Raw genomic sequence first — 27,144 nt, 5'->3', positions numbered from 1 at the left:
GCAGTACATCAACACCAATAACCCCATCCTGAAATCCTCCGCGGAAATACTTTGGAGCAGGATCTACTGCGCAGAGCGCAGGTGGCCGGGGTAAAATGAGAGCTGAGTCAACCTCATTCCTCAAAATCAGGGGCAATATCTGCATAGTTCAAAGTACTTTAAACTCCCTGCACGTGTATTAAGGTTTGCAGGGAAAGGTTTGTGCTTTCGTCTCTTGTACGTGACACCGCCTGTGCGGGGCACGGTAGCAGGTAATGCAAAAATATGGGGCATCAATTCTGACAGCTCCGAATGTCATCAGGACAGAGTTGACTGTTGCTAAATGCAACCCCAGGTCCTGAATTTTTGCATTGCAGAGTTGTCCCAAAGACCTCGAAGCTGGACTTCCCTCCTCCTGGGCTGTGCAGAAGTCACCACGAGCTACATCTGGGCACTACCCTCGAGTCTGGCTGGGGCTGCGGTGTCACCGTACCCTGGGCATGGTTGCACTGGCTGTTTCTGCAGCAAGCGTTCCTACCTGTGTTGAAGTAATGAAAAATTAATCACGGTGTTAAAGCAATAAATAATTAACAAAGAAGGATTTTGCTGCAAATAAAACTGATTCTGTCTAAAGCTGGATGTGGCTTTGCAGCAAGCCTGCAGCCCCGAAAGCGCTCCCACAGCCCCCAGAGCCTGCAGCTCAGCCCTGGGGAGCGGGGACCAAGCCAGCACCATGCCACAGGGCACCAGGAACCGCTCCCCAGCTCAACGCCTCATGCGTGGCCAAAAGCATCACCGTGGAAAGTCCTGGGGTCAGCATAAAAGCCCTTATGAGCAGATGGGTGGGTGCAGAAAGCCTTGACAAGTGCCGGGTGTTCAAACCCTGGAGTGGGTCTGGGAAGATGTGATCGGGGACAAGCCATTCCCGGCTCTGCCACAGGCAAATCACCAACACGCTCTATGCCTCCGCTCTTGCTCCGTCAACATGAAGAATGGAATAAAAAATACAGGAAAGCATACTTTGCAAAGCTCTAGTACCTGTATAAATGAAGAGGCTGTAACTGCCTGGTTTTTAAACGCCAGTGGTTTCATCTCCAGGTTGCTCACACCCCTGGTGCAGGGAGAGGTCACCCAGCCATGGACCAGGCTGCTTCACTTCTCAGTGGTGTCCCTGCGCTCCCGGTTAATAGATGGTTTGGCTCCAGGATCCGTCAAACGCTCAGGGGAAATACCACAATTAAGGAAACTCTTCAGTCTTGACAGAGAAAATCATTCTTTCTTAGGGGCATGGAGAAGATGCTTCCAAAGGAGTCCGCTGACCCACCCAGCCGCTCAGCAGGCCGGTATGAGCCTTATCCGTTCTTCTAGACCAACGTGAGGTCTACAAAGCACTCAGCAGCAAAGGGGTCAGCCCCAGAAACATGTTCATCGGCCACCAGTTTTCTCTCAGAAGAGTTTGGTTGCCCGTTATCCCATGGGAATTCATTTCTGCTGAAGGCAAACCTCTTCCAGTCTGAGCTTTTACTTTTGTGCAGACTTCACGTTCATTGCAGAGGAATTTTGCCTCCAGGAGCAGGAGCTCAGGCACTTTATAAATGCTTGATAGCTCTGACCACCTCTTCTGAGTTATTATTTTATTTAAAAAAAGATTTATTATGGTTCTGGATGGCTCAAATTCACCGAGCTCACCTGTGTGGTATTTTTCGTCTCTCATATTGGGTGTACCCAACGACAGTGTCACAGCCTTTAATAACACGCTTTAATTAATCCTGGAATTCTGAATGTGCTATTATGTTCATTTTTCAAAGAGGGGTCACAGTAGCAAAGAAAAAAAAAATCTACATTGCTTGCGCAGGGCCACACCAGGAGTCTGTGGCAGACCAGGAAATTAATCTCTTAATCATTCTGCCAATTTGACCCAGCGGTGAGAGCAGAGACCTGTGACTACCTGAGCTCTCGGGACTGATGAAACTGTTTCCATTACCTGGGATGGCCTTTCCCAGCTGCAAAATAGGAGGAGCGGCTCTGAAGTCCTCTGTATGGCTTTGGAGATGGCTGCTGAAAGGCACCACGTAAGGGCTAGACGTCCCGACTAACAACCCACCTCTCCCGCTCTGCAGTGTTTTCACATTTATGAACGTTTCCTTCCTCTACGTCTGTAGGAGACAGACCCTGTTTGGATACAAGTGATTCAAGGAACAAGACATGAAGAGGCTCTGCTGTCTCTAGTCACCTGTCTGGACGGTGTGAACTTGTCCCTCTTCCATCTGCTGTCTGGGGAAGCTAATCTCAGAGAAGTTTTGTGTGTAAGCAAGGATAAAACCTCACCGCAGTCGGTGCTGTGCCCCTCAGCAGGGCAACATCTTAGAGGCAGGTTCTTCCACCATTTACACCCATAATTAGCTAGGTTGCTCTGCTAAGATCACTGATACTGTTTCAGATTAATATTTCTCTACCCGGCCTTTTGCGAAGAGCTGTACGGCTGACAAAAAGCGTTTGTCAGCTTGGTGTCTGCTTTAAACCAGGAAGATGAGGCGGACTGTGCAAGCAGTTCATTCCCGATTCATTCCAAGGCCTGGGAGCTGGGGCTCCTGGGCTCCAATCCCAGCCGTTTATCAGCTGCTCTGTGCATCCGTTCACGCTCCCACACAACAAAACGACAAGAGTCCTGGTACTCGCCAACAGGGAGCCAAACACTGAAAGGGGAAGGGAGGAGGAAGTGCTTAGCGAGGGATGGAAGTTGGAGGGGAAAAGGGTGGAAAAGCAGGGGCTGGAGGAAAGATGGTAGAAGCTTGAAAGAAGAGAGAGAAACATCTGCAGATAAGCAGCAGCAAAGGCTCAAATGGAAAAAACATGAGAAAGGAGATAAAGCATTTCCGAATGCCGCAACGTCTATGAGCAAGAAAGGATACGAGGTCATAAATGGATTCTTCACTTCCCTCCTCTGAAAAGCACAGAGGAGAAGCTAATGAAATACAGACCAGGGAGCTGGTCGAGGGCAATGCCGTGGGGAGAAGCAGGACTGCGCCCACCTGTCCTCCTTGTGCCACTCACTGCTCCTCCTGCATAAAGGGCAACCTGGACATGTACATGGGGGGGGCTGAGAGAGCAGTGAGGAGGTGTCCCTTCTCCCTACTGCCAAAACCCTTTCGAGACATTCCTGCTGCCATCTGGCCACATTTCATATTGCTCTGTCTTAAAATATGGTTGGTGCTCCAACATCCCCCCCCCATCCCATGTGTTCGGACTATGGCATCGGTGGCAATCCAAGGCAGCCCAAAGAGGCAGAGTTGCCATCAACGTGATAAATAAAAAACCCTTTCTGCAAGAAAAAGATGACTTCGGTCCTGCACAATTAAATCTGTCCAAGCCAAGGTCTCGCAGACTAGCTTTGGGACTCTGATATCCCACAGATCATTCAACAGCTATCAGAATATATGCAAAGCAATATCGGCTCTTTACTGTCTAGCCTAGAGTAAAATAGATTCATAGTTTTATATTTAACAAGGAAAATGAAGATGAGTCACAAAGTACGTTTTGTCTAAATACAAAAAAGGGTTTGCAAATATTTGCAGTTTGAAAGGCATTTTAATAAAAGTTTGCTGAAACACTTCTACAAAGTTTTCTTTGTGCATATTTTAAAGAATGCCTGCATATCATTCATAACATAATAATACATTACTGCAGAGAACATACAGTATTCTTGTATTAAAATGTCAAATACTTTGATTTGGATCAGTCATTTTGTCAAAGAAAATGCAGTAGGGAAGAAAATAACCGTGAAAAATACCACGTGTCTTCTATTTGCCAGTTAAATATTTTGAGCATCAGAGCAGAGAGGGGTCCGCTAACTCCAGTCGGTTATAAACACCCTTAGAAAATGGGGGTTTTTTAAGGCAACCAAGTGAACTAAAAAAAAAAAAATCATTGTACTTTATCTTCTTGAGTGTTAGACATTAGTTTTCTTCTCAAAGGGTGGGTCTTGGCTAGTTTCTCACAAGGCCTTGATAGAATGTCCTGTACTCTTTCTTGGTAAGCTCTCTCTGCTGCTAGACCCGATTCATATTCTCGCTGCTTCTCTTCTTCCTCAGCATCACGGGCCTGTTGTCGATAGGCAATTTGAGCCCGGAGCTGCTCTTGGTATTCTTTTGCTTCCTTTACTCTTCTGGAAATGACATACGAATAGCTTATTTATGAAGTGTGGGTAAAAAAAATAATCATCTTTATTATTATTATTTAATCTGCTAGCATTCAACCTCAGACCAAAGAACCATTCAAAACTCCTTTTAGGTGTTAAGAGTAACTACCACTCTAACCAAATGCTACATGCTAACCTTACATTCGTTGGAGAATGAACTGCATTCTGTTGTATGTTATAAAGCAGATTGCAAAATCAGTGCCTAACAAAAAATAAAAAGAGCAAGAACAACCCCCTGCAATCAGCACGCCTTCCCTGCCCCTCACTGTGACAGTGAGAGGACAGAGAATGAGAGTGTCAGGTCCCAGGTGACTCTTTGCTAGCTCAGGCTCACTGCTGCGGCAGCCTTACACCCCATCTCCACTCGCTCATTCCGAAGATAACAAGTGACTGCCAACGGGGAAGGCAGGGTGCAGGCTCCTGCTGCGGCCTTGTACTAATATTCTAGGAAATGGCTGTCAGAAGAAATCATTCCTCCATTCTACCTCGAGACTCATACTTTCACTACCCTCTGGAGCAGCAGTGGAAGCCTACCTACATGCTCAGGCATACAGACGCTTAAAATGCCAACAGTCTAGTCAAGACCTGTGCGCTAACGCCACGCAGTTGAACCACGCAGCACTTACTGACACCACTTTATGCCATCTTTGCCAAGTGAAGCACATCCAAAACGAAGCCCGGCATGTTTCCCTCAGAAGGGTGAGATTTCTGCCACATCCAGGAGATTGTTACCAATAAAGCCGTCAGAGAACACAACAGATACTGGCTCTGGAAGGAGCTACTCGTTTACCTCCCATGGACTGGTGTGGAGAAAGGGCGGGAGTACAAGAGGGAAACTGAGTAAGTGAAATAAGGCCCTTTGCCCTGGGCTTCGCCTGACACCCAGAGGAACGTTTCAGCTACTGCGTATAACTATATTCTCACCCTGAGGAACTGTAAGGTAAGGAGAGCCCAGTGCAGCTGGGTTACGTGCGGTAGTCTGGTATTCTTGGTGGCTGACTATATAATTGTTTAAGGGATGTGTGTGGGTGGAGTTTAGCAATAAGCCTGAACACACTAGTTCTCCTAGGTAAGTAACGAACTAACCTTTCATTAACCCTCCTCCCCAGACCTCTGCCACTCGTAATAACAGCTCAGAGCGTGAGGGGATGTATTTAATAAACACGATCGATGTAAGTCACATGATGGTCCAAAAAGACCAAAACAAGGATATGTAATGAAACACCATTATTTGTATGATGAGATCAGAATCAGTGATTTAATACCGATTGCAATATAACAGGGCTACTATTGAGCAGTTCGGAGCTGATAGGCTGCATGGTGGCAGAGCCTCTCTGAACAGAAGAAAGCCCACGCAGCGCTCCAAGTTATCCGAAAATGAGAATTCGACTACTCACAAGTTTAAAAGATTGACCTGCCATGAAATGAACCGATGGCATAAGAGAAAAATACCTTGCATATTTTTCTTCTTCTGTATGTTTGAGTTCTGTGATTGCTTCAGCTAATAACTTCCTCTCTTGAGCAAGTTCTTCCTGCTCCTTTGCATTTCTCTGCACTGAAAAAAAAACCCCAACAAACCAAACTTTTAGACGGTAACAGCACTGCTAAGCTTGAAGGGACAGTGAGACTGTATTTGAGCCAAGTAGCCTAAATAGCAAGCCTGAGTTTTGTTGCTTCTGAAAAGGCACACAAACAATGGCAAGTGTATTCTCAGCTTATTTGTTTTTCCACCCACTCAGATTAGAAAATATTTCACATTCAGAACTTCATAATAATAACAACAACAACAACAACAACAACATAATTAATAATAATGACTGCTTGCTCATGCAATCCTTACTTTACTAGGCTTTGCTCTGGTGATAGCAATGGGAAATTAGTGTAAGGAATGTCTGTAGGAGTAAAGTTTCAGAAGCAGATTCAGAGACGGTAGCATTGTTGCCCACTCAACCATACAGCCTGTGCATGCTGGGCCAGATGGTCTTCCCAAAAGCAGTTCGTTGTACTGCCTCTGCCTTTGCCAAGACTTGCATTCATGCGGTAGGTTTGGTGCACAGACAGCGAGCTGTTATTACTTACACTTCTCCTCCATCTGCAGTTGTCTTGTATCCAGGACATCTTTCAGTAGCTGCTTTCTAGCCTCCTTTTCTAATCGCGTTTGCTCAGCCTTCTTGGCCCAAACCTTCGCCGCTTCTTCTTTGAGGAGTTTGTCCACTTCTTTTTCTCGCTCTCTCTCCTCCTCCAGCTGTTGAGCCAGGTGTGCCAGGTAAGTCTGTTGCTCCTTGAACAGCTCCTGCTGCAAACACACAGACATTTGCAGATCTGAGTAAACGAGTTCAAAAAAGCTTTTCAAAAACGTGAAGAGAAGTGGTGGTTTGCAGCCAGTGTGGGAACTGGGAGCCTAGAGCTCCATCCCAAACCCTGCCATGGGAAAGAGCTGTGCAGGATCTTCTTCCTGGCCAGTCAACAGTGCCTGGACAACAGTGTAAGAGCAGGACAAATACAGAGTGATCCCTTCCCCCATAGCAGCTCAGCTGCCTACAACACAGACATTTTACAAACTTTCCACAGCTGACCAGGCTACTTCATCATCTGCATTACAAGCCTTGGGATCCAATAAATAGAATAATAAATATCACCTCCTCTAATTTTGTGCCAAGGTCTAACAGTAAGTTTTTACAACTTACCTAACCTACACGAGCTTCAAAGTACCTTGAGCAGAGTAATGAATGCAGATCCCTGCTCTTTCAAAGTTATCTTGAGACCCATTTTCACCCTGAAGTTGGACAGTCTACTCATTTTAAATTTAGGAAGTGACAGACACATCCATGGTTTCATGGCATCTCCAAGATACTTAATGTGAGGTTTTGCATCTATATATCCAGCTATTAAAGATTTAAAACCGCTTCTTATTATAAATGAATTAGAATAAGTTAAATATTCACTTTCCTCTGCAGTTACAAACATTTATTAAATCAGGTCCATGAAACAAAAAAAAAAAATGGTTTTCTAACCTCCATTACGTCCATGCAGTATACGGATGAAAAAGCTCGGGTGATTTATACACAACGAGATCAGCACAGAGGGACAAGATTTCAGGATTTCCTGAGAGCCCCCTTCTTTTGTCTAGGCTGGTAGCCTTGCTGATTGCAACGCATGCTTTAAAGTACTCTCTGAGGTTTTAACAGATAATGGGCTTCTTCAGAGAAGTAGGGTGCTGGCAGGAGGAGAAGCAACAGGCTATGCAACAAAAGAATCAACTTGTTCAGAGAAAAGGGCTTGTGTCTGATCGCATTTATACCGTGCAGTTCACTAAGGGCCGCAAAATTAGTCTAGATGAGGTATTGCCCCACAACTTCACAATGAACACCTCTAGTCCTTACTTTTCTTTTTGTTTTCTCCTCAGTGTCTTCCTGGGGTTCCTGAAGAGATTTTTCTAAGATCTTCATCTCTAGGGCAAGTTCACCTTGTTTTTCTTCATTAAGACGATTCTTCTTGTCCCGTGCTGCACTGAGCAACGTATCCCTGCATTCCTTCTGTTTCTGTAGTTTCTCCATCTGAAGTTGTTCATTTTCTAGCTTAAGCAGTTGCTGCTGTTCTTCCTACAACGGTAGAAATAGCCAGCTTGTAAAAGTCATTGCATAACTTCAAACTAAGTGATGACTAGAATTAGTTAAATTGGAACATTGAAGAGTAAAGATAAATATTTAAAGCCTTTCTTAGTGACATTAGAAAATTAGTGTCATCCATTAGACCTGTTAAAGCATGAACATTTTAGCATATCATTCATTAGAATTCAGGATTTTTCTCTATAATTATCACATGCACTTCAATACCAAAACACCGGAATGCCCGATGTACTCCAAATAGTTCAAGTGGATAGTCAGAGTCATCTCTTTAGAGAAATGGGTATCGTTGCAGCACGTATGATCTATATCCAAGTCTTCACACGCAGCCATAACCACTAACCGATAACAGAGCCATGTGTTCCTCCTGTTTCTGCATATATTAACTGTCCTGTGTCTGTGCCGGATGTTCAGAGCACTGCATCTCTAGCGGGCGTAAGGTTGCACAAAGTAATTGTATCCTTATATTCTGATGGGCAGCTACTGAATTTCCATGGCTTCAAACCGTTCCACTTTATATTGGAAAGGACAGGAAAATGGACAGTAAAGTTGAGTTCTTGAGAGAAACAATGTAAAATAGCAAATGTATATTCAAGATCGAACAGGTATATGTATATTCAAGATTATTTAGCCAAAAGAAAAAGAAATCCCAAAGCAGCATCAATAAAGTAACTTCGCATAATTCCTGAACATCCTGCATTTGAATAAGCTTACAAGCACTCATAGTTGTAAAACAGTATGTGGCCATCATTAGCTTATCTACAGGTCTCAGAAACAATGCCTCAGCTGTCTTGAAGATACACAGGTTTTTGATAACCTGTTTTTAAACTAAATGTGTCTTCTGTAATGTCAATAAATATTCTAACATGCATCAGCAGGTTTGCCATAAACAACGTGTCTAATCTTCCCCATACGGAAGTACAAGCTGCACCTCCTAAGGAGCATAATTTGTTATGCTGGACATAAAGCACCCACTGACTCTTCCAGTGTTTCAAAAAAGCCAAAGCTGACTCTGCTATCTTCCTGAACGGCCAAATCCACTTTCAGAAGCTGGTAAACAGCTTTGAAACTCAGTATATATTACTTGAGCCACTAAGTAAGCCAAAAAACTTTGAACAGTAAAGAAGGAAAGGAGGTGGAAATAGCTAGCAGTCCACTGGGCAAGCTGGCACACGTCTTAGGCTGAATTCTGATGTCAGTGAAGTTGTATGAGAGCAGCTGAGGATGGGATCCATGGTGCTTACTCTGTGAAAGTTTACACGACGGGGTGACACAACATTGCAAATGTACAAAGAAATCATTACCAACCATCCATCTGCAAGCCAAGACCAAAGTGCTACAGCAGAAACTTGTCTAGCACTTGTTATTCTGGCTGTAGTCTCACATGATTTCCATCACTTCAAGATATCACAATTCTTTATGGGAGAAAAAAAAAAAAAGACAGAGGGGGATGAAGGAAGCTAATGTAGGTAACAGCTAATTAAAAAAGGTAATGCAAAAATTGCTGTCTCCGTTTTGTCATCCAGCCTGAGATATCTTGATGCACACATATGGTCTATCGTGGCAAAGGTGCAAGTTTTGCTTCCCTAAATAATCTATTTCCATTGCAACAACCAGAAGAAACCATTATACACAGAGACACTTAGCCGTCCATAGCACGTCCTTCGCCCAGATGAAACCCCTGATCATTATAGGCTACCAGCTCTGTACTGAAAAACTTGTAATGAGGTCATCTGTCACATCCCTCTTCTGCTGAAAAAGGATTACATCCCATTTTCAATACAGAAACTCTCCTTTATGGACCCTTTGAAGAAAGCTTTTTTCCAGACACTAAACCACTTTACCAGAAATTTATCTTCTTGACGGAGCCCAAGGCAGCTGTCTTCAGGGGAAGCTACAAAGTCTTCTATTCTAACAGCATTTTTCTGAAAAGGCCGGTTAAGTAGAAGTGTTCTTTGCCTGGGAGGTTTGGCAGTGCCTTAAAAGTTGTTACAAGAAAGTAATTTTATTCTGCATGTTTTTAAATAAGTGAAACATTACAGTCTAGCTTGGAATAAGGACTCCACTGTTTTACAGCCAGGCTTTTCAGAGCTTTAGATTAATTATTGTCATTATTTTTAAAAAGTAGTGGAGTATATATCTTGCCAACATCAGCCTCCAGTGCCTACAGACTCAGTCGCTACATGTAAATAGCTGCAAAATGAAGACTGAGTCTGAACCAGCCTCCCATAACTCACAAAGTCAACACTGTGAACTAGCAAGCCCCACCAGAGCCAGCACAACTACAGCAAGCCTACACTGGAGAGAGATAAGGGGGGGGGAGGGGGGAAGGGTAGTGGCCAAAGAGTTGGGCCAAGGTAGCCAAACGCCTTCCGCGATGTGACACCCACCAGCAGCCAGCGCTAATAGGCAAGAAAGCTTAGGCACTGCTTGCTAATGTTAAAAAAAAGAATGGACATAGATTCTGAAATTCAGTCAGCTGGGGCATAAGCAGTTGGGATTTTTCATATAAGTGTGTCTCCTCATGTATGTGTCAGGGTCCCGAGTGCACCAACGGGCTCTGCAACCTCCCCGCAGGGGCTTGGCTGCCTGCGCTCGCAGCCAGCCCCGACGTGAGCCTGGGATCGGAGAGCTGGGAAAGAGCGGTGTGAGAAAGGGCTGAGAGGAGACACTTGGGAGCTGCAGTTAGGCTCAGTCTCTCGCCCTTGGTGCCTACGTGAGCTATGCTGCAGGTACGCCTGTGCCTGAGGTCGATCCTGATCCAGACCTGCTGACTTGACTTGCTGGCTTCATGTTGGACTTCACCACTGCAGACCTGCCCAGCAGTTTGGACTGTTAGATTACCCCGGTTACTGTCAGCAGACCTGCTCGGCTTGTTCCTTCGGGTACTGTGGGACTCTTGTCGGGGAGGACAGCATACTTGCCTGCCCTGCTGTCACCTTCAGCTCCTGGCTCGCCTTCCCTTCTTGGGAGCAGCACACTCTTGCTGCTTCCTCCCAGTGCACTTACTGTGATGATTAAACATACGTATCATGGTCTGAGATCTGGTGTTACGCATTACAGCTGGGACACAAGACCCTCTAGCTAACTCGCAGGAAACTGGAAATGAGAAAATTGAAAAGATGTCTGGCAAAAGCTTAAAAACATTTCCATTTCCCACAAAGGCTCCGAGAGGCTTTGAATGCCAAAATCCTTTACAATGCTAAGTTTCAAAAGATGTATTTCCCTCTAAACAGGAATGCATTTGCCACAGCTCTGGAAAAGAGGCTTAGCATAATAGGACAGTCTCAGATACTAATGGAATCAGTGAAGATACAAATAAGGTATGGGTTAATCTAAATGTCTAGTAAGCCTATCATTAGGAGGGCCTTATACACAACCCTGAATTCAGAATGATACGGAAATTACCAGCAATCGAGCCTCTTCTTCCTTCAGCCGCTTCGCCTCCTCTTTGTGAGCACTGAGCACCGCTACCTGGGCACTGAGCGCATTCAGGATTTCCCGATTCTGCTCTGCTGACTTCTGCATCTCCACCGCCTCTCGCTTTTCCTTAGCCAGCCTATCCTCTTTCCAAAGCTCTGCAAACATCTGCTCCTCCTTCTCCTGTTGCTTTTTCAATTCCTCCTTCAGAGCTAGCTGGGCCAGCCGGTCTTCACACAATTCCTTCTGATGCTTCTTCATCCACTGTACACGAAGCTCCTCGCATTGTTCTCTGAAAGGCAACATAAAAGTTAAAAATAAAGTCTGAAAATAATAAGCAGGTCTGGAGGTGTGTGATGGATGGAGGCTCTCAGCTCATAACTACTCGGAGGACTACGGCTCAGGATGCCACATTCTACATCTGGTCTGACACTGACCCCTTGTGAGGCCTAAGGAATCACCGAGAGCCCGATTTGATGGAGATTTTGACCTTAATCAGTTGAAGAGCAGGTCCTATATTTGCACTTGTAAAAATAATATATATACACATGCACAACACAAATATTTTATATATACACAAGGTGTTTGTTATATATGCAGTTGGAACATGCATTGTGTGCAGTTTCTTTTATATATATATATAATATTTCTAACATATAAACCACATGCACACTACTCTTGTTCAAACATGTAGGTTGCTCTTTATTCAAATGAAGACTTAAAATAGGTTTACTAGTCACTTGAAAGCTCATTCATATTCAGAAAATACTCTGAGAGCGGAAATTTAGGTTACACAGTTGAACAGGAACCACTAGAAATTTATTAGTTTTTTTAATGAAGTTTTGCGGGATAATTCAGAAAAGTTGCAATAAAAGCCTGGAGGAGCTAGAAAGTCAAACAAGTAATACAGCTTTCAATTTTCATTTACTCGCTGCAATTGAGTTGCATATAAGCAGATACTTATCTTCAGTTGAAGAACACGCCACTATTTAGAGATCCTGCTTTTATTTTTACAAAAAAAGCACTACTGAGATCCACATATGCTATCAAACAATATTTAATTTGAACAATATACAAGCATTTTAATTCTGTTCTATAACCAGGATGTAGATTTTCGTAAAATCAAAATGTGAAACTAGCAGACAATGGTGAAGATCTACAAGCGTTAAGGATCTGTAAGCTGTGATAGACACACATGAATGCTGTGAAGTAAAAAGATATCTCACAATTTCACGCTGAATGAAACCATCTTCTACAGATTATTGCAGTGCTGTTTAGGAATTCATAGCAGACATCATAAGATATCATTGACTGAGTCTTGAACCACTGCATGACAGCAGTAGTTACCTGTACAATGTGAAATACTATTACTTTATACAATGTTTAGCTGACAATCCTGTGTAGCAAAAACATTAAATATTCATCAAGCAACTATCTCATAGTACTATCATTCTCCACATCAGGATAGTTACTTAATTTTCATAACCACAGCAATGAAACAAAATCTGAATGAATTCCATTGCCTAAGATTTTTTTTTTAAACTTAAAACTAAGTTTGCCAGCACTAAAGATAGATATTTGGTGGTTTGCTTTTTCATGCTCTGTGGCTTTGCTAAGGATCTGTCTACGTAAAGTCTTCACTTTTCTAAATGATTCCCAAGTCCAATAGCTGCTGTCTCCATCTAAACCCACCTCTATATTCCCTGACCTGGGTTTCGGGTATAGAATTAATAAGAGCACTATTCTCTATCTGGGGCCATGGGTTCACACCTCCACAGAGGCTACAGAAACGATGCAAATTTGGCCTCTCCCTGAGGTCAACTGCTATATCCACTGGCAACGAGGCAAACGGGGAGAGAGTTTAGTAACACAGGATGTGACCGGTGGTCTATAACTCATTTCTGCCCTAAAACTAGTAAGATTATGCTCTAGAATAGTGGCTTCTTTACTTGACAGCACTCCTTCGTCACCTCCCGCTAACAAGCCCAGAACGAGCGCAGCTCCTGGTATCATTAATATGTGGCTGAGGCAACTACCAGCATGTAATAATTATGCATTGGCTTACAAGATCTTCCGAAGCTTTACCAATAAAACTCCATGCTAAGCCAGCCTAATAAAAATTACTTAGGGCTTATAAACCACAAAGAGCGTTTCCCCGAATAGCCCTCCTCCAGTTCAGAACCAGCTGAACAAGCTGCCGACAGACAGAAAAAGTGACAGTGCCAAAAGCCAGCCTGACCCTGTTCTCAGTGCCACAGCGAGAGCCATCCAACCAGCCAAACTTACAGTGGAGCGGTGCAAAACCAGAGCTGTGACTGCAGAGGGGAAGGATTGCTACACCTCACTCTCCCTTGGTGCTGCAGGAGTGAGATACAGCCAAAGAACACAATGCTTGACCTGTAATTTCATGCAGAAGCAGAGGTCTCGCCACATTTTCTTCCTGTCGGCATTCACTGTTTGCTGCCTCACATTTCAGCTGTAAGCTTCTGGGGCCAAGGGCATCTCTCTTCATCCTCTACCTATAAAGCACCTAATGCCCTGGAGGCAGTGGTGAAAGGTGCTAAGCGCTATACACAAATGATAAAAGGGAAAGCAGTGCCATGAAAACAAAATTCTCGTTTTACTTGATACCCAGAAGTCATTTCTAGCCTCTTAACTGTTCCTGACTGAGAAGAAACAACAGTAATCTGCCAAGTCCCCTTTCATCAACATCAAGTCTCCCTAAGAGAAAGCCTCCCACACTTAGCACTTTTCTCCCCCAATCCTAGGACACGCCACATCCTCTAACCAAATGTTGCGCTCTTCCCTGAGAGTTGGGCTTGTATCCTCTAAAGGAGAAACTGTCCCTGGAACAAGGAACAATCCTTAGCTCAGGTCCTCAGAAGAGAAGGGCGAGTAAACACAGGAACGAAGGGGCAGACGCCAGTGTAGGCTAGTGAAAAGGGATGGCTGTTTTACTTCCTTGTATGAGACGGGAACCTTCTGACTACTCATCCACTGGTTGTCCCAACAACAAAAGCAGAGAGCAGCACAGCGATGTGCGTGCCGTGAGCCATGGCACACTCCAAGAGGTGCCCCTGCCTTCAAGGAGGTCAAACATACTACGTCATCGCCGGTTTTCTTACATTTTAACACCGGGATCTATCTTCCAACTCCTGGGTAGGAGTTAGTGGTGATTAAAGACTACAGTACTAATTCAGTATTCACAAAAAACATATTTCTCAAATGTTCTGAGGGAAACATGCCACTATTAAGATCTGAAGTCTTACACCATTAGAAATAACTGTATTACCTTAACACAATGGGTTCAAAGTTCTCTCAGCAGAGAAGGAATAAAGACTTAGTTATTCTTTTTCATGATTATAAACTAATCTGAATTTAATTGAATTCTCAGAGGGGAAGAGAAGTTAAATAAAAGTTCGGCATGGTTAGAATTTTAATAGAAAATAACCCTGTAATTGCTCGATTTCATCAAAATAATTCCTTCAAAGCAGCTTTTCCAGCAACCTATAAACATCTGCTCCCCCAGATGGCTGTTTTTCTTCCTCACTTTGCTATCCTAAGCTTCTTAACATCAAAATTGTGCCTGTATGTAGCCACTTCCCAAAGACAGAAACTGCATTTTTTTCCCCCTCCCCCAACAGTTATTTATTCATTTTACGGCTGCAGTACAAAGCTGCTGTGATAACAACATCCTCTGTATGGATGCTTCTGATGTTATCACAAGAAAGAGGATGTAATATGTGGTTTATGCAAATTTTAAGACATTGCAATTTTCTTTAGACACCAGTGACGAACGTGCCCTCGGGCTAGAACTCGCTTTCATACAAGTTGTAGCCCTTCATGAAAATGAATTCCAGCAGGGCTCTGGTGGTCCGAGGACCATGCCCTCTGTCACCTTGCGATGAAGGACTGTTCCTGGCTAACATTGCTACTGAGAAGCTGTTAAATCTACATCCTCAGGCTACAGCTCCAAACCCAGCCCACATGGCTGATAAAAGAGCTGCCTTTTAGTACTCTGGAATAATGTACTGGAGCGCTGTGCGCTATAGGTGCTCCTATACCTCAGGTTTGAGAATTGATACCTGCAAAAGAGTGGAGCGTCTTGCTTAAAGTTAAAAGAAATATAAAGAAGTCTGTATTAGGTTTCAGAAAGACATTCAAAATAGTTGTAAACTCACAGGCAAAGAGAAAATCATGTGCATATCCACCTGTTACTGAAAGGACCTCCCAGGGCTCCTCTGGGTGGAGACCGTTGCTCTAGGGCACAAAGTGGGGTGTGCAAGACAATCCATTGGGGCACGGGAAGAAAATATGTTTTGTACCATTAATAAACACTATTTTTATTTTTCATGTTATTTATTTCATGTTTACCTCACCCTCTTTTAATTTCTGTTTTTGCATCTGTTTTATAATGTACCTAATATACTAGATATATTATTATATAATATACCTGCTCTGCACGGAGCAGGATGGTTTAGGAGGAAGAGTAACAGCTAACAGCAGGGGGAGGAAAAGATTTGGGGCTACTTAAAGACAAATACATGCAGATTCAGATATTAGAAGTTACTAATCTGATCAGAATCGATCGCCACAGTAACGACTTCCTTTCTCATTGGAGAAGGACAGAGAAGAAAAGACTTTAAAATATTACTAAGCATATAGATGAAGAAAGATACCTGTCTTTCGAAGCAGAGATCAACAGACAAGGTGAACTGTTGTCAGCTGGTGTTATTAAAGTTTTGGGTTTTTTATAGGGACCTTAATTTAAAAGTAGAAAGAGACAGAGCTAGAGGAACAGAGGGAAGAGCTGACTATGGAAATGTATTTCCATTACATCAGGATACTCAAAGAGAAAGACTCTGTGCACTGTAGGATGAAGATTCATTTGCAAAGATACTCAAAGATTGCCACTCACAACAGCTGTGAAGAAAGATGATTCCACTGCCTCTAAATCCTCTGAAGAACTGCAGCCAGCAGAACGCCACCAGTAAAGCTCCAGTGGTATGAATATTGCCTAGATCCAAAAGCAGACTGGGAAAGGTAGAAGGATGATGGGAACGGTCCCGTGAGACTGAGCGAACCATATCTCAATAGGGTTGTACTGGGAAAAAAAGAGGACCTGAGACATTAAGACAGGCAACTGCAGCATGAAAGTCCAAGTATGTATCACCAGATGATGAGATTCACTGGTGGGATTCATTTTGCAATTAAAATATCTAAAATTAGGCATCTGAACAGGAATCCACATGTGAGCTAAATTCCCATTCTAATTAATGAGAACCTAATTAATGCAGTCAGTGGAGGCTAGGGTGCAGTTCAACTGGCAGACCAGTATATGCCTACTTGAGGATGACATTAGGTTCCTTTAACTGTCCTGACCTCAATGAGGATCTACTGAGTAGAACACGATTTCAGATTCCCAGTGAATATAGATACCAACACTTAGACACCTACCTTTAGGTGTCTAAACCACAAGCCGAATCCCTTCTCCTTAGCATGTAAGACAAGCTACAAGTACAAAATAAAAGGCACTCCAGCAGCGTCTCCTCTAAACAATTTTAGACATGAATTTCAACCACTTTGCATGAAGGGTAGAGAACAAACTAGGAACTGTAAATTGGAGGGCCATATTTTAAAGCCAGCATGTGAATTTAGAAGTGCACACACTGCCTTAACACCTGTCTCAGTCAATAAACCCCACATTTATCTGTGAAAGTAGTTAATTAGAGTTTATGCACAAGTGAAAGCAAGTGTTGATTTTTATCCCCAGCCTCTGCACACTGAGAAGCAGGTGTTGTGGATTTCCACAGCACTGTGGGAGGCTGGGAAGAGACACTTCAAATGATTACAATTAAGTTACATTAATATTATTTTCATCCCTTCCTCAGAAAACCAGATTTCCAAGAATTGAACAAGTCAGATTTCATGCCAAGGCCTCAGGGCTTGACAAGCACCTGCAAATCTTAATGACTTCAAAAGATGCTGACAAGCTCCGTATCTAGGAAGACCTGGCACAGAACTTCAGGCTGCATTAAAACCTTAGCTTTGGCTGGTACTCTTGAAAAGTACGCAATAAATAAAAACACTGACTTTTTGGACAATCTTAACTTTTCAAGAATCTTTCATGTATTAGCTTAATAAGCATGATTTAGGCCAAATTAACCTTCCATGAACCCTTTTCACTCCAATAGTATAAAGCTGAAATAGAACTATGCGCCAGAACAAAGAATTACAAAAACAGCTGACTTGGCAGGTGAAAGTGCAGGGATGCTCATACAGGACAAGGAGTTTCGCGCTACACTTGGAAGAATGTTTTCATGGTATCTCAACACTTAAATCAACTAACGGAGGCAGTACAGTTCTCTGTACCTGTTGCCTTCATCTCTATTGAAAAAGCATTGCAAATTTGGATCCCTGGATGAAATTCACCCCCTTCATCGAAAGTCAGAAAAACACTATACTCTGCTCCACTGCATGCAACGTAGCTGAGGCCTTTCAACTTCTGGCAAAGCTCATATGCCTCTATCCAAACCACCTTCTTTTTTTTGTTTGTTTGTTTTATCATTTCAATCACATTCATCTTTCCTTCCTCAGTTTATTATTGCCACCTTCTTGTTAAATTGCCTCTTTGTATTTACTTCACCCAAATTCTATTTTGTAAGATACCTGAATTGCTGCTCTCGTTTTTCAGCCACCAGCTGTTGTCTCTCTTTTTCTCTCTTCTCTTCCAGTAATTTTGCTTGCTTCCTCATTTTCTCTTGTTTCTCCAGTACCGTTTCTTTAAGTGACTCCATCTCAGCTAAGTACCTACTTTCCTCTGCCTCCAGAAGCTCACGAAGCCTGTAATGAAAACATTTAAATAAAAGCTAAAACAATCCTTCCGTTGAAGGATGAAGTTCAAGTTTATTTGTTATGAGTGCAAAATGGGTACCGGGCTCCTTTCAGAAAGGAACAACCAAGGGAACATCAAATTTTAACTTGGGGATCGCTCCTGTTGTGCCCACAGAGGGGATCTTACAGCACAACATGAGTGATTCTGTCCTGGCACGATTTAAGCTCCTTATCTTACAAATCCATTTCCAATGCTGCTTAACAACTTCAGTCCCCCATTAAGCAAATTCTTCTAATTTCCAGACTACATTTGTCACCAGCTGATATCCATTTGATCTTGACCTATTGTTATCCTTCAGCATAATCCCTCCCTGGTATTTACCCACCCTTCTCTATGCAGCTATAATTGTATCTTCTCTCAAACTACCTTTTGTTATTTTAGCATCACTCCGTAAACCACCTCATCCTGAAAGATCTTTGATGAGAAAATTATGTCAAGTTGGCAATTTTTAAACACACCACCCTTTACCTCTCTATTAATCCTAGCAGTAAGAAACCTGGGGTCTAAGGAATCCAGAGACTCACTAATTCCAGCCCTAATGCCACAGCGGCCTCTGGGAAGTCACTCTCACTTTTACGCAACGGGATGCCCCTGCTACTGCGTGAGCAATAGTGCCATGGACCTACGCTGGCACTGCTGGTGGGAGTTACAGGAGCAAAGCCAAAGACCTACTAATTCTGGAAACTGAATTGCACTCTCTTCACCATGTACCGAGCCGAGTCTCCCTGCTAAGACAGCATGGGGATCTTAAGCAGCTAAATAAACACAAACCCCTTGAGGTTCAACAAAAATCCTGCACCTGGGGAGGAATTACCCCATGCATTGGTACACGCTGGCGGCCGTCTGGCTGGAAAGCGGCTCTGCAGAAAATGACTTGGGGGGGGGGGATCCTGGCAGACAAGCTGAACATAAGCCAGCAACGCACCCTTGCGGCAAAGAAGGCCAACAGCATCTTGGGCTGCATGGGGAAGAGCACTGCCAGCAGGTCAAAGGGAGGTGATCCTTCCTCTCAGCTCTGATGAGATCTCATCCGGAGTGCTGGGTCGAACCCTGGGCTCCCCAGTGCAAGAAAGATACAGACTTAGTGGAAGGGCCACGAAGATGATTAAGGGACTGGAGCATCTCTCCTACAGGGAGAACCTCTCCTAAAGACCTCTCTCTCCTGAGAGAGCTGGCACTGTTCAGCCTGGAGAAGAGAAGGTTCAGGGAGATCTTACAATGTATATAAATACCTGAAGGGAGGGAACGCAGAAACGGGAGAAGCTTCTTCTCAGTAGTGCCCAGTGACAGGACAAGAGGCAATGGGCACAAATTAAAACATGTGAAATTCCACCTGAACATAAGAAAACACTTTTTTTTTCCTTTACTGTGAGGGTGGTCAAATACTGGAACAGGTTGCCCACAGAGATGGTGGAATCTCCATGCGTGGAGATAAGCAAAACTCAACAGAGTCCTGGGCAACCTGCTCTAGGTGAGCCTGCTTGAGCAAGGGGCTTGAACTAGATATCAGGAGGTTCCTTCCAACCTCAGTGATTCTGTGCCATTGATGTACAACTCCTGTCCTATGAAGATACATCAGACCGGGACACCAAACTGACGACTTTCACAGCTCCAAAGTCACTTTAAAGAAAAGTGGAACTGAGAAATTAAACTATACGATTTTTTTTTTCCTAAGAACAACACAGCACAATTCTGTTCTTTACAAGACAGCAATAAGCCTCATCTTTACTATTTTTGACAGGCTTCTGACAAATTTTCATTTCTTTCAACTGCCTGTGCTGCAAAGTATTACTTGTAGGACCTAAACATTAACTTAACAAGGTTGCAACAAAACCCTCAGTTACACCCAACAATTAGAGCTTCTGACACTTTTATCAAAGTACTCTTCATTCTCTTTAAAAAAAAAATATCAAGCAACGAAAGTGCCATACTACTACTTTTATCTCGCATTTGACAGACAAGGCTCTAAATGCCGCCTAAACTGTACTAGTTACTGTGTTTGAATACGTATCTCTAGTGATTGGCTCAGTGGCTAGTACTAGCAACAAGAGCCCAAAGGCTACTGTTTGCTCAGCGTTGCTGCTTGACCGCCAGTTAAGCACGCCTATGCTTTCTGTTACGATGAATAACAAATACCATGCCGCAACGCGCAGCGTAATGTACAGAGTTGAGCTCAGCTGAGTGTTTTTCCCACAATCACTCCTCTAAGCACAGAGTTCAGTTGAAAACAGGGCAGATATTGGTATTAGCTACTTGTTTGCTACCTCTCCCGTCTCTCATCAGTCCCTGCCAGATACTCCTGCACTGTCGCGTCCACCTTTCTCCGCACGACGCTGTGCAGCCATTTTTGTTCGCTGCGTTGCTGCCACTCATAGACGGTGCGATGCTGGTTGTACAGCTTTAAGAAATCAGCATATTCGAGGAGTTCCTTTTCTTTCTGTCTGCGGGCCAAGACAAAAGCTTCACTTGTTTGTTCTTTAGGAGGCTTGGCTCTCTGTAAGAGAAAGCGTGTTATCAGTGGTGAAAATGTAATCAGCTATTCTGCGGTGGTTTTTTTTATAGTTGAATTGATGACCAAATAAGCACGTAACACCAAATGATGAGAGTTCAGGCTAATTAGGGGTCAATCCCGACAAGCCTCACCTTGAGGAGCACCACACCAGTACGGGAGCATGAAATGGCTTCAGGTGCCAGCACTTGTCTGTGGCCCCGGCTGCGGTTTACGCCTTACCCTATTCACCCGAGGGGATGGTTATGGCCCGCTTTACGCACACCGAACAAGCGTTCTCACCGCGGGTAACCTCCGGCCGCCTCCCTCTCCGGCACAGCTCCCCGGGGCTCCGAGCGCCTCCTCGCACGCTGCCGCACCCCACCGCGCACACGCGGGGCCCGCGTCCCCGCAAAGGAGCGACCTCGCCCCGCGCGGGTACAGTCGGACCGGCTCCCCCGGGGACCCGCAACGGACGGCGGCGGGTCCTCCCGAGGCCCTCAACCCGCACCGCGACGGGCTCCGCCGGGAACCCCACCCCGCACCGCTCCCGGCTCCTCTCAGAGGGCCCTGCCCCAACCGGCACCGGGTTGGGGTGCCCGCCCCAAGGACCCCGCACCGCCCGGGAGCTGAGTGGACCCCACCCGCGCCGGCGCCGTCCCTCACCAGCGCCAAGGAGTGCGGGACCGGCCCGGTCACCTCCCGCGGCCGCCGCCGCGCCTCCATAGCCGCGGCCGTGCCAGCGAGCGGGGCCTCCCCCGACGCGTCGCCCGTTGCTATAGCAACGCACGGCGGCGGAAGTGACCTCATGACGCCGGGGCCGCGCGCGCGGCAACCCCGTCCGGCGCAAGCGCAGAAGGGAAGTGCGGGGGGGGTTTGGGGTGGTGGTGGGGGAAGCGGTCGCGCGGTGTTGCGCATGCGTAGCCTGCGCGGGAGGGCTGAGGGAGGAGGTGGGGCTGTCATGGCGCCGGGAGGGGGGCCCGGCCCCGGCCCCGGCCCCGGCCCGCACACGCTGCGCCAGCGCTGCCGGGCCGCAGCCACCGCGGGGCAGGCGTGTGGGCGCTGAGCTGTGGAGCCGCGGGTCCTCCGAGGGTGACGGAGCACACAAGGGCCCCGTCCCTGCCGCGCGTCAGTCAGGGCCCCCCAGGGCCCAGCCCCCTGGTGCCCCCCGTCAGTGTAACGTTACCTCGCTGCGAAGTGCCGTTGGCGTCTGGTGGGAGCAGAGGCCGGCACAGATGGGCACAAGAGTGAAAAAGTTTTGAGTTAATGAGGGCGTGAAAGGAAGATCCGAGTTTAATGGCGAGAATGGGTTCCCTGTGCCCGCAGGTGGCTGCGTGGACCCCACTGCGCGGGACGGGCAGCCCACCCCCCCGTCCCCCCCCGTAGAGGCCGCCTCTGGTACGTGTCCTGCCGTTGGACAGGCTCCGGAGCTGCCCGGGGTGGAGGAAAATGGGAAGTAAAACATTGGCTGTGGATCAGCGATGGCTTCAAGTTCACTGCCCCCAAAGGAGTCACAGGAAAAAGCCGTTGCTGAAGCTTTGAAGCCCGGGAACGCAGATACTGCCACGAACTTTGCTTTCTTGCAGGATCGTCAGGACTTGGCTGATAAGTTGAAAAAAATGATCCAAAGGAAGAAAGGTCAATGTTTAAAGTTGACTGTAAAGCTTGTTCTCATTCCATTGCAATTTGCAGTGCAATTACTTCAGGTATCGGCGATGGGATCGTTGCACGATCAAAGCTGTATGATACGCAGCATTTACACACTGCAGTATGTGTTCTGCCACCGCGGTAGTGCTTGAACTGGGATCTCTTGAGTTTATTTCAGTAGAGACTTACACTGTCATCCTATTGTGACTTAGTCTTTGGGATGTTTGGGAGAGGGAGACAACTTCACTGCTGGGAACTGTGGCTTTTCCCCCTGAAAACTCGTATTTAAGTGTTGGGAGGGCTGAACTTCTTGGTATAGTACAGTTTTGCCTAATATTTTATGGGGTGTTTAACGGGAAATGTTGCCTCAGTCTTAACATTTACACAAAACCACAGGTCAGTTTTATGTATAATGAATAAATATAGACAGTGTACAAACGTGCAGCACTTCCATCTAAAAAAATACAGGGGGTGCGTGGATCCTCCAATCCTCCTATTAATGTTTTTTGTGACGACCCTCCACCAGCTTTGAAAAGATTTCCTCCTGAAAAAGCTAATGTTAGTCCAAAGGCACGACGGATGTCTTGTGACTTTGAGCTTATTTTACATTAACGTTAGATGAAAAAACAGGTTCTCCTTAACTTATATGCCAAAGGGGATCCTGGTCGCTGCGTTGCTCTCCAGGGTTTCCTCACTGGGGGAATATATATAGGATATATATAGCATATGGTCTGTCCTGGGTTTGCTGGCTTGGATTCTCCTTCCTGAAGCCTCTCTCTAAGGAACAGCCAAGGAACTTTCCAGGAAAAAGCCCCACTTGACACTCGGGTGTCAACAACTGCACAAAAGTCAGAGCTTTAGATGTGGGCCGAGGTTTCAAACCGCTTTAAATGGAGTGCAGCCAGCCACAAAAAGGGTTGGAGTCGCCTTCTCCTCTCTCTCCCCGTTCAGACAGGTCAGCACAAAGATACAGCTCATGTAGCTAAACCCTAGTAACAGGGTGACGTGGCTCCTTGGGCTTGACCTGCCTTGGCTCAGCTGCAAGAACGCTAGCGTCGGCACGAGGGAAGGGCTGGGAATGAGCGAAGTGATGAGTTAAAGCAACTCGGCAAAGCAGGGCCATTTTTTCAGGAGCAAAACCTGTGGTGGGAAAATCCGGCCAGGACAGTAGAGCCTTTCTGCTCTTCAAGGAAGTGTAAGAAGTTGGCTGATAATCAGCTGGTGAACAATTCCCCCTTTTCTTTGTACAAAAGCAACCTTTTACTTCTTCTTCCAGAAGAAAAATTAACTGACTTTAAGGGAACCAAAGTCACCCCCACCACTCTTAAAGGACAAAACTTTTCCTGCAGTGGCTGCCTATTCCTTTTGTGCGGGATCGTGGTGGCTGCATGAGCCAGCACTTGGGCACACCTGGTCACTTCCTTCTACAGGATCTAAAGTCTTTCACCCCCCCAGAGATGCCCGGGGCTTCCCAGGCTGGGCGTCTGAGAAGTTGCCAGTTCCTCTCTGGTTCTGAATTCCCCCCGGGGTTTCCTCGCCGGTTACGCTCCAGACCGTTTCAGGTTCCTCTGGTCATGCTCCCTTCTAATCCTTCCTGCCAGCGCCTTCAGGTAATCTTCAAAATACCTGCTTAGGGAAATCATGACTCCTGGTTTTTATGTCTTTTGGGTACTTTTATTCATTTTTTGGAAGGATTTGCTGTTTGCTCAGATCCACGTGACTGGCTGAGTGAGGTATAGGGATAGGAGAGTCACACAAACATGCCTCCATTGACATGCTTCGCGTGAGTAGCAGAGCTCAGAATTTATGCTAACGTACGTTAAAAATACAAGTTAAAAATAAAGCCTTTCCTTCAGCCGTGTGTCACAGCCGATACCTGCCAGCCGGCACCTCGTGTCTTGGTGCGGAGCCCCAGCTGCAGCAGGAATGTGCCGTTTCCCCCGAGAAAGCAGCCTCACGTCTTGGCTCTCACCTCTCACCTTCGTGATTAATTTGAATTTGCACTGGTAGTAAGTTCTGCAGCCTTAGAGTCCTGCAGATGTTTTCATCGTGCAGCTGTAAGCGGCGTTGACTAGCGGCGTTCTTCGGGGTCGTCTGTAATAAAGCACGTGTTTCTGTTGCAGCCGTGTGTCTCCCCATGGAACTGCGTGGCAGCAAGACGCAAGCTTCTGGTGTTGGCGCATCATTGGGAGATGAGTAATTCTTAATGTTTAATCAACGCTGAGCTTCGTGTGAGCGCTGAGAAGTTTTGAGCTGGAGCCCAGGAGTCGCTGGTCAGCTTTCAAATATTAGGAGCTGAAAAGACACCTGTGAACTTTCTGAGTGAATAAAGGAGCCAGCTGATGGGACGGGTCTACGTTTGGCCTTGGCTGGTGGCATCAGCTGTGGGCACGGGTTGTGCTTGGTCGTTGTGGTTTAAATGTAGAAGTGCAAGGACCAGAGTCCTTCCCCGACCGCGTCTGAGCCAGACGCTATCAGGCAAATGCTCTTTTTCACCCCCAACCCGCACAGCGGAAGGGAGTGGGAGAGAAGGTCAGCTGCTCTCCTCTCTCCACACCCACGGGCAAGTAGAGGAGATGTTACTCTCCTTTCTTTCTCTCAACCTTGAAAGGGCAAAGAGTAACCACAAAAAGGGAGCACAGCTTGAAGGAGGGGTGAATAATCCCAGCATGAAAAGATCATCATGAACACGGACAGTGTATCTTAGGGCTGTCCCAGAAGCACATTTACACAGTTTGGTGGATCCGGCCATTGAAACTGCACTTATTTCTGAAAAGCTGCCTGTGGTCCTTCCCTACCTCCCTGCCCCAAGAGCTGACCCGCCAATGCTCTGCTCAGCAACCTTCTCCTCCTTCTCCTCCCTGCACGCTCCAGGTTTGACTGAGAAGGCTCTGTCCTCCTGCCCGGGCTTGCCGGTACGCGGTGCTGCCAGTATTCCTGTCCCTCTGGAGCTACTGGTTTAAGTCCTGTGCTGGACACAGCCCCAGAGCCTCATCTGGTTTTAGGTGCCAACCTTTCACTGGGATCCAGAGACCAAAACATCTTCGAGTTGCTTTAGCCGTATCTTGTAACTACAGTGAAATATCACAGGAGAGCTAACCGGGCATCTTTCAGGGTTTCGTCACCTACGTCCTACCTGGCTGTCCTCGGTCACCACGTCCGCAAGTGGGGTAAGACCGGTGGTGTGGTCAAAATTCCCCTCCCAGCAAATCAGGGTTGACGGAGCGGAGCGGAGCGTGGGGCTTGAAATGGCTGCCAGTCACAGCTTCGGGGTCGGTGCAGCGTTTCCTATAGTACCTGCTCAGCAGAGTACTGAAGTACGGTAGAAATCAAATTCTGTGTCTAGCGCTATGGCAAGGTCTAAACTGCAAACCCTCACACGTGAGCGCTCCAGTGAACGCAGCCGCCGTGGCGGGATCTCTGATGGCGTGGGATGGAGAGCCATGTAGAGTCCTTGCCTTCCTGATTAAACTCCGTGCGGGAACAATTTCCCTACTGTAAAAATGAGAAAATGTGAATATTTGTTGCTGGGAAACACATTTTTTCACGACTCGGACAAGAACTGAGTGTGTAACCCAGCTGGAGTATTTAAAGAGGAACTGAAAGTATTTGAGTTTTTCAAACTTCACTTTTTGCTAATTTTGTGATCTCCATAAAAGATTATGTCAATGTTTTTAGCTAAAAAGCTACCTCTGCTCACCGTAAGCTTTCCTTCCCATTATTTTTACATAAGTCTCTTCATGAGATTCAAACGATTCTGAGAAATAAGATCATGTACTATGAAAGGTGCTTCTGCGTCATCCTCACATGCCAATCACAGGAGACTGATTTTCTGTCCCCATTGCACTGCCGGTCACCAAAACGTCCGGCACTATCGGCAGCCGGCACAGCGGAAAGCGGGGATAAAGGGTTAGAGTCAACGGGAGAATGAGGAGAGGACAGGTTACGCTGAGGTTTTATAAACTGGTGAATCTCAAATGAACTTTGTGTGATGGACTTCACCCTAGAGGACTTAAAAAGTGTTTCCAGCCATCTCAGAGCTGTTTGCGGGGGGGGGGTTGGGAGGGAGGCGAGGTGCTGGCAGGCTGAGAAAGGGGGAATAAAGGCTCCATTTTAAAAAAAAAAAAAAAAAAAAAAAAAGGAAGGGCTTGGAAATTACAAGCCAATTAACTTCAGTTCCTGAAAAACAACATCAAAGAGACCATGGACTAAGTAATTGGGAAATCATTCGTAAGCAACTAAGAAGAAAACACGGAGATGAATACCAGCCAACGCGGATTTGTCAAGGACGAATGGTTTCACTTTAATCTCATTTCCTTCTGTGATGGGTAACAGGCCTCGCGGGGAAAGAAGCAATAAATATCATATGATAAGGCTTTTAACGCCTCCCCGCACCCCACAGCGGCTTCATCCCCACTGCCCGTCAGGAGCGATCCCCAGCCCGGGGACAGTCACCCGCGGTTTGCTGTCACCTGGGCTTCTGCACCCGCCTCTCGTGGGTTTTAATTTCAGTAATAACCCGGAGGAGAGAATAGAGAATTTAAATCCGGAGGGCCCGTGGAGGTGGCGAGGGCTAGGACTGGGGTAGGGACGGAGTTTCCAAACGACCTCGAGGATTTGGAGGAAAGGGCTGAACAATCCGTTGTGGCGCAGAAAGGACAAGGGCAGGGTCGCCCACCCGGGCAGGAATAATCGGGAGAAGCGGACGGGGAACAGCTGGCTCAGAAGCGGTTCCTTCGGCAGAAGTAGATCTGCAGCAATAGATGATCACAAGCTGGAAGTGAGTCCAGCAACGCCACGGCGCTGCAGAAGAGGCCAGAGGGGTTCGGCATCCTCTTCGGCACAGCTAAACCCTCGGGGAACACGCTCCCCATTTTTAGGCACTTCAAGA

The 27,144-nt window shown here is 45.9% G+C and overlaps 1 protein-coding gene across 2 annotated transcripts; it reads right to left on the bottom strand.

Annotated features, from left to right (window-relative positions):
* Positions 1 to 3,573: 3,573 nt before the first annotated feature.
* On the bottom strand, positions 3,574 to 21,334 carry LOC143172951 (cilia- and flagella-associated protein 53-like). 2 transcript variants are annotated; one of them, XM_076362863.1, is made up of 8 exons: positions 21,273 to 21,334; positions 20,383 to 20,612; positions 17,893 to 18,066; positions 11,212 to 11,515; positions 7,561 to 7,779; positions 6,257 to 6,473; positions 5,630 to 5,732; positions 3,574 to 4,144 (listed from the first exon to the last, which is right to left on the bottom strand). In XM_076362863.1, exons 1-8 carry the CDS (start codon positions 21,330 to 21,332, stop codon positions 3,904 to 3,906), a joined length of 1,548 nt encoding a protein of 515 aa, XP_076218978.1. In that variant the 5' UTR covers positions 21,333 to 21,334; the 3' UTR covers positions 3,574 to 3,903. The 2 variants fall into 2 exon arrangements, with proteins under 2 accessions (XP_076218978.1, XP_076218979.1); XM_076362864.1 differs by having other exon boundaries at positions 6,257 to 6,470.
* Between the last annotated feature and the right edge of the window lie 5,810 nt (positions 21,335 to 27,144).

This window comes from Aptenodytes patagonicus, chromosome Z (assembly GCF_965638725.1).
Source record: "Aptenodytes patagonicus chromosome Z, bAptPat1.pri.cur, whole genome shotgun sequence".
NCBI classification, from domain to species: Eukaryota; Metazoa; Chordata; class Aves; order Sphenisciformes; family Spheniscidae; genus Aptenodytes; species Aptenodytes patagonicus.
Note: the sequence above shows the minus strand (reverse complement) of the source record. Positions and strands in the feature narration are given on the sequence as shown.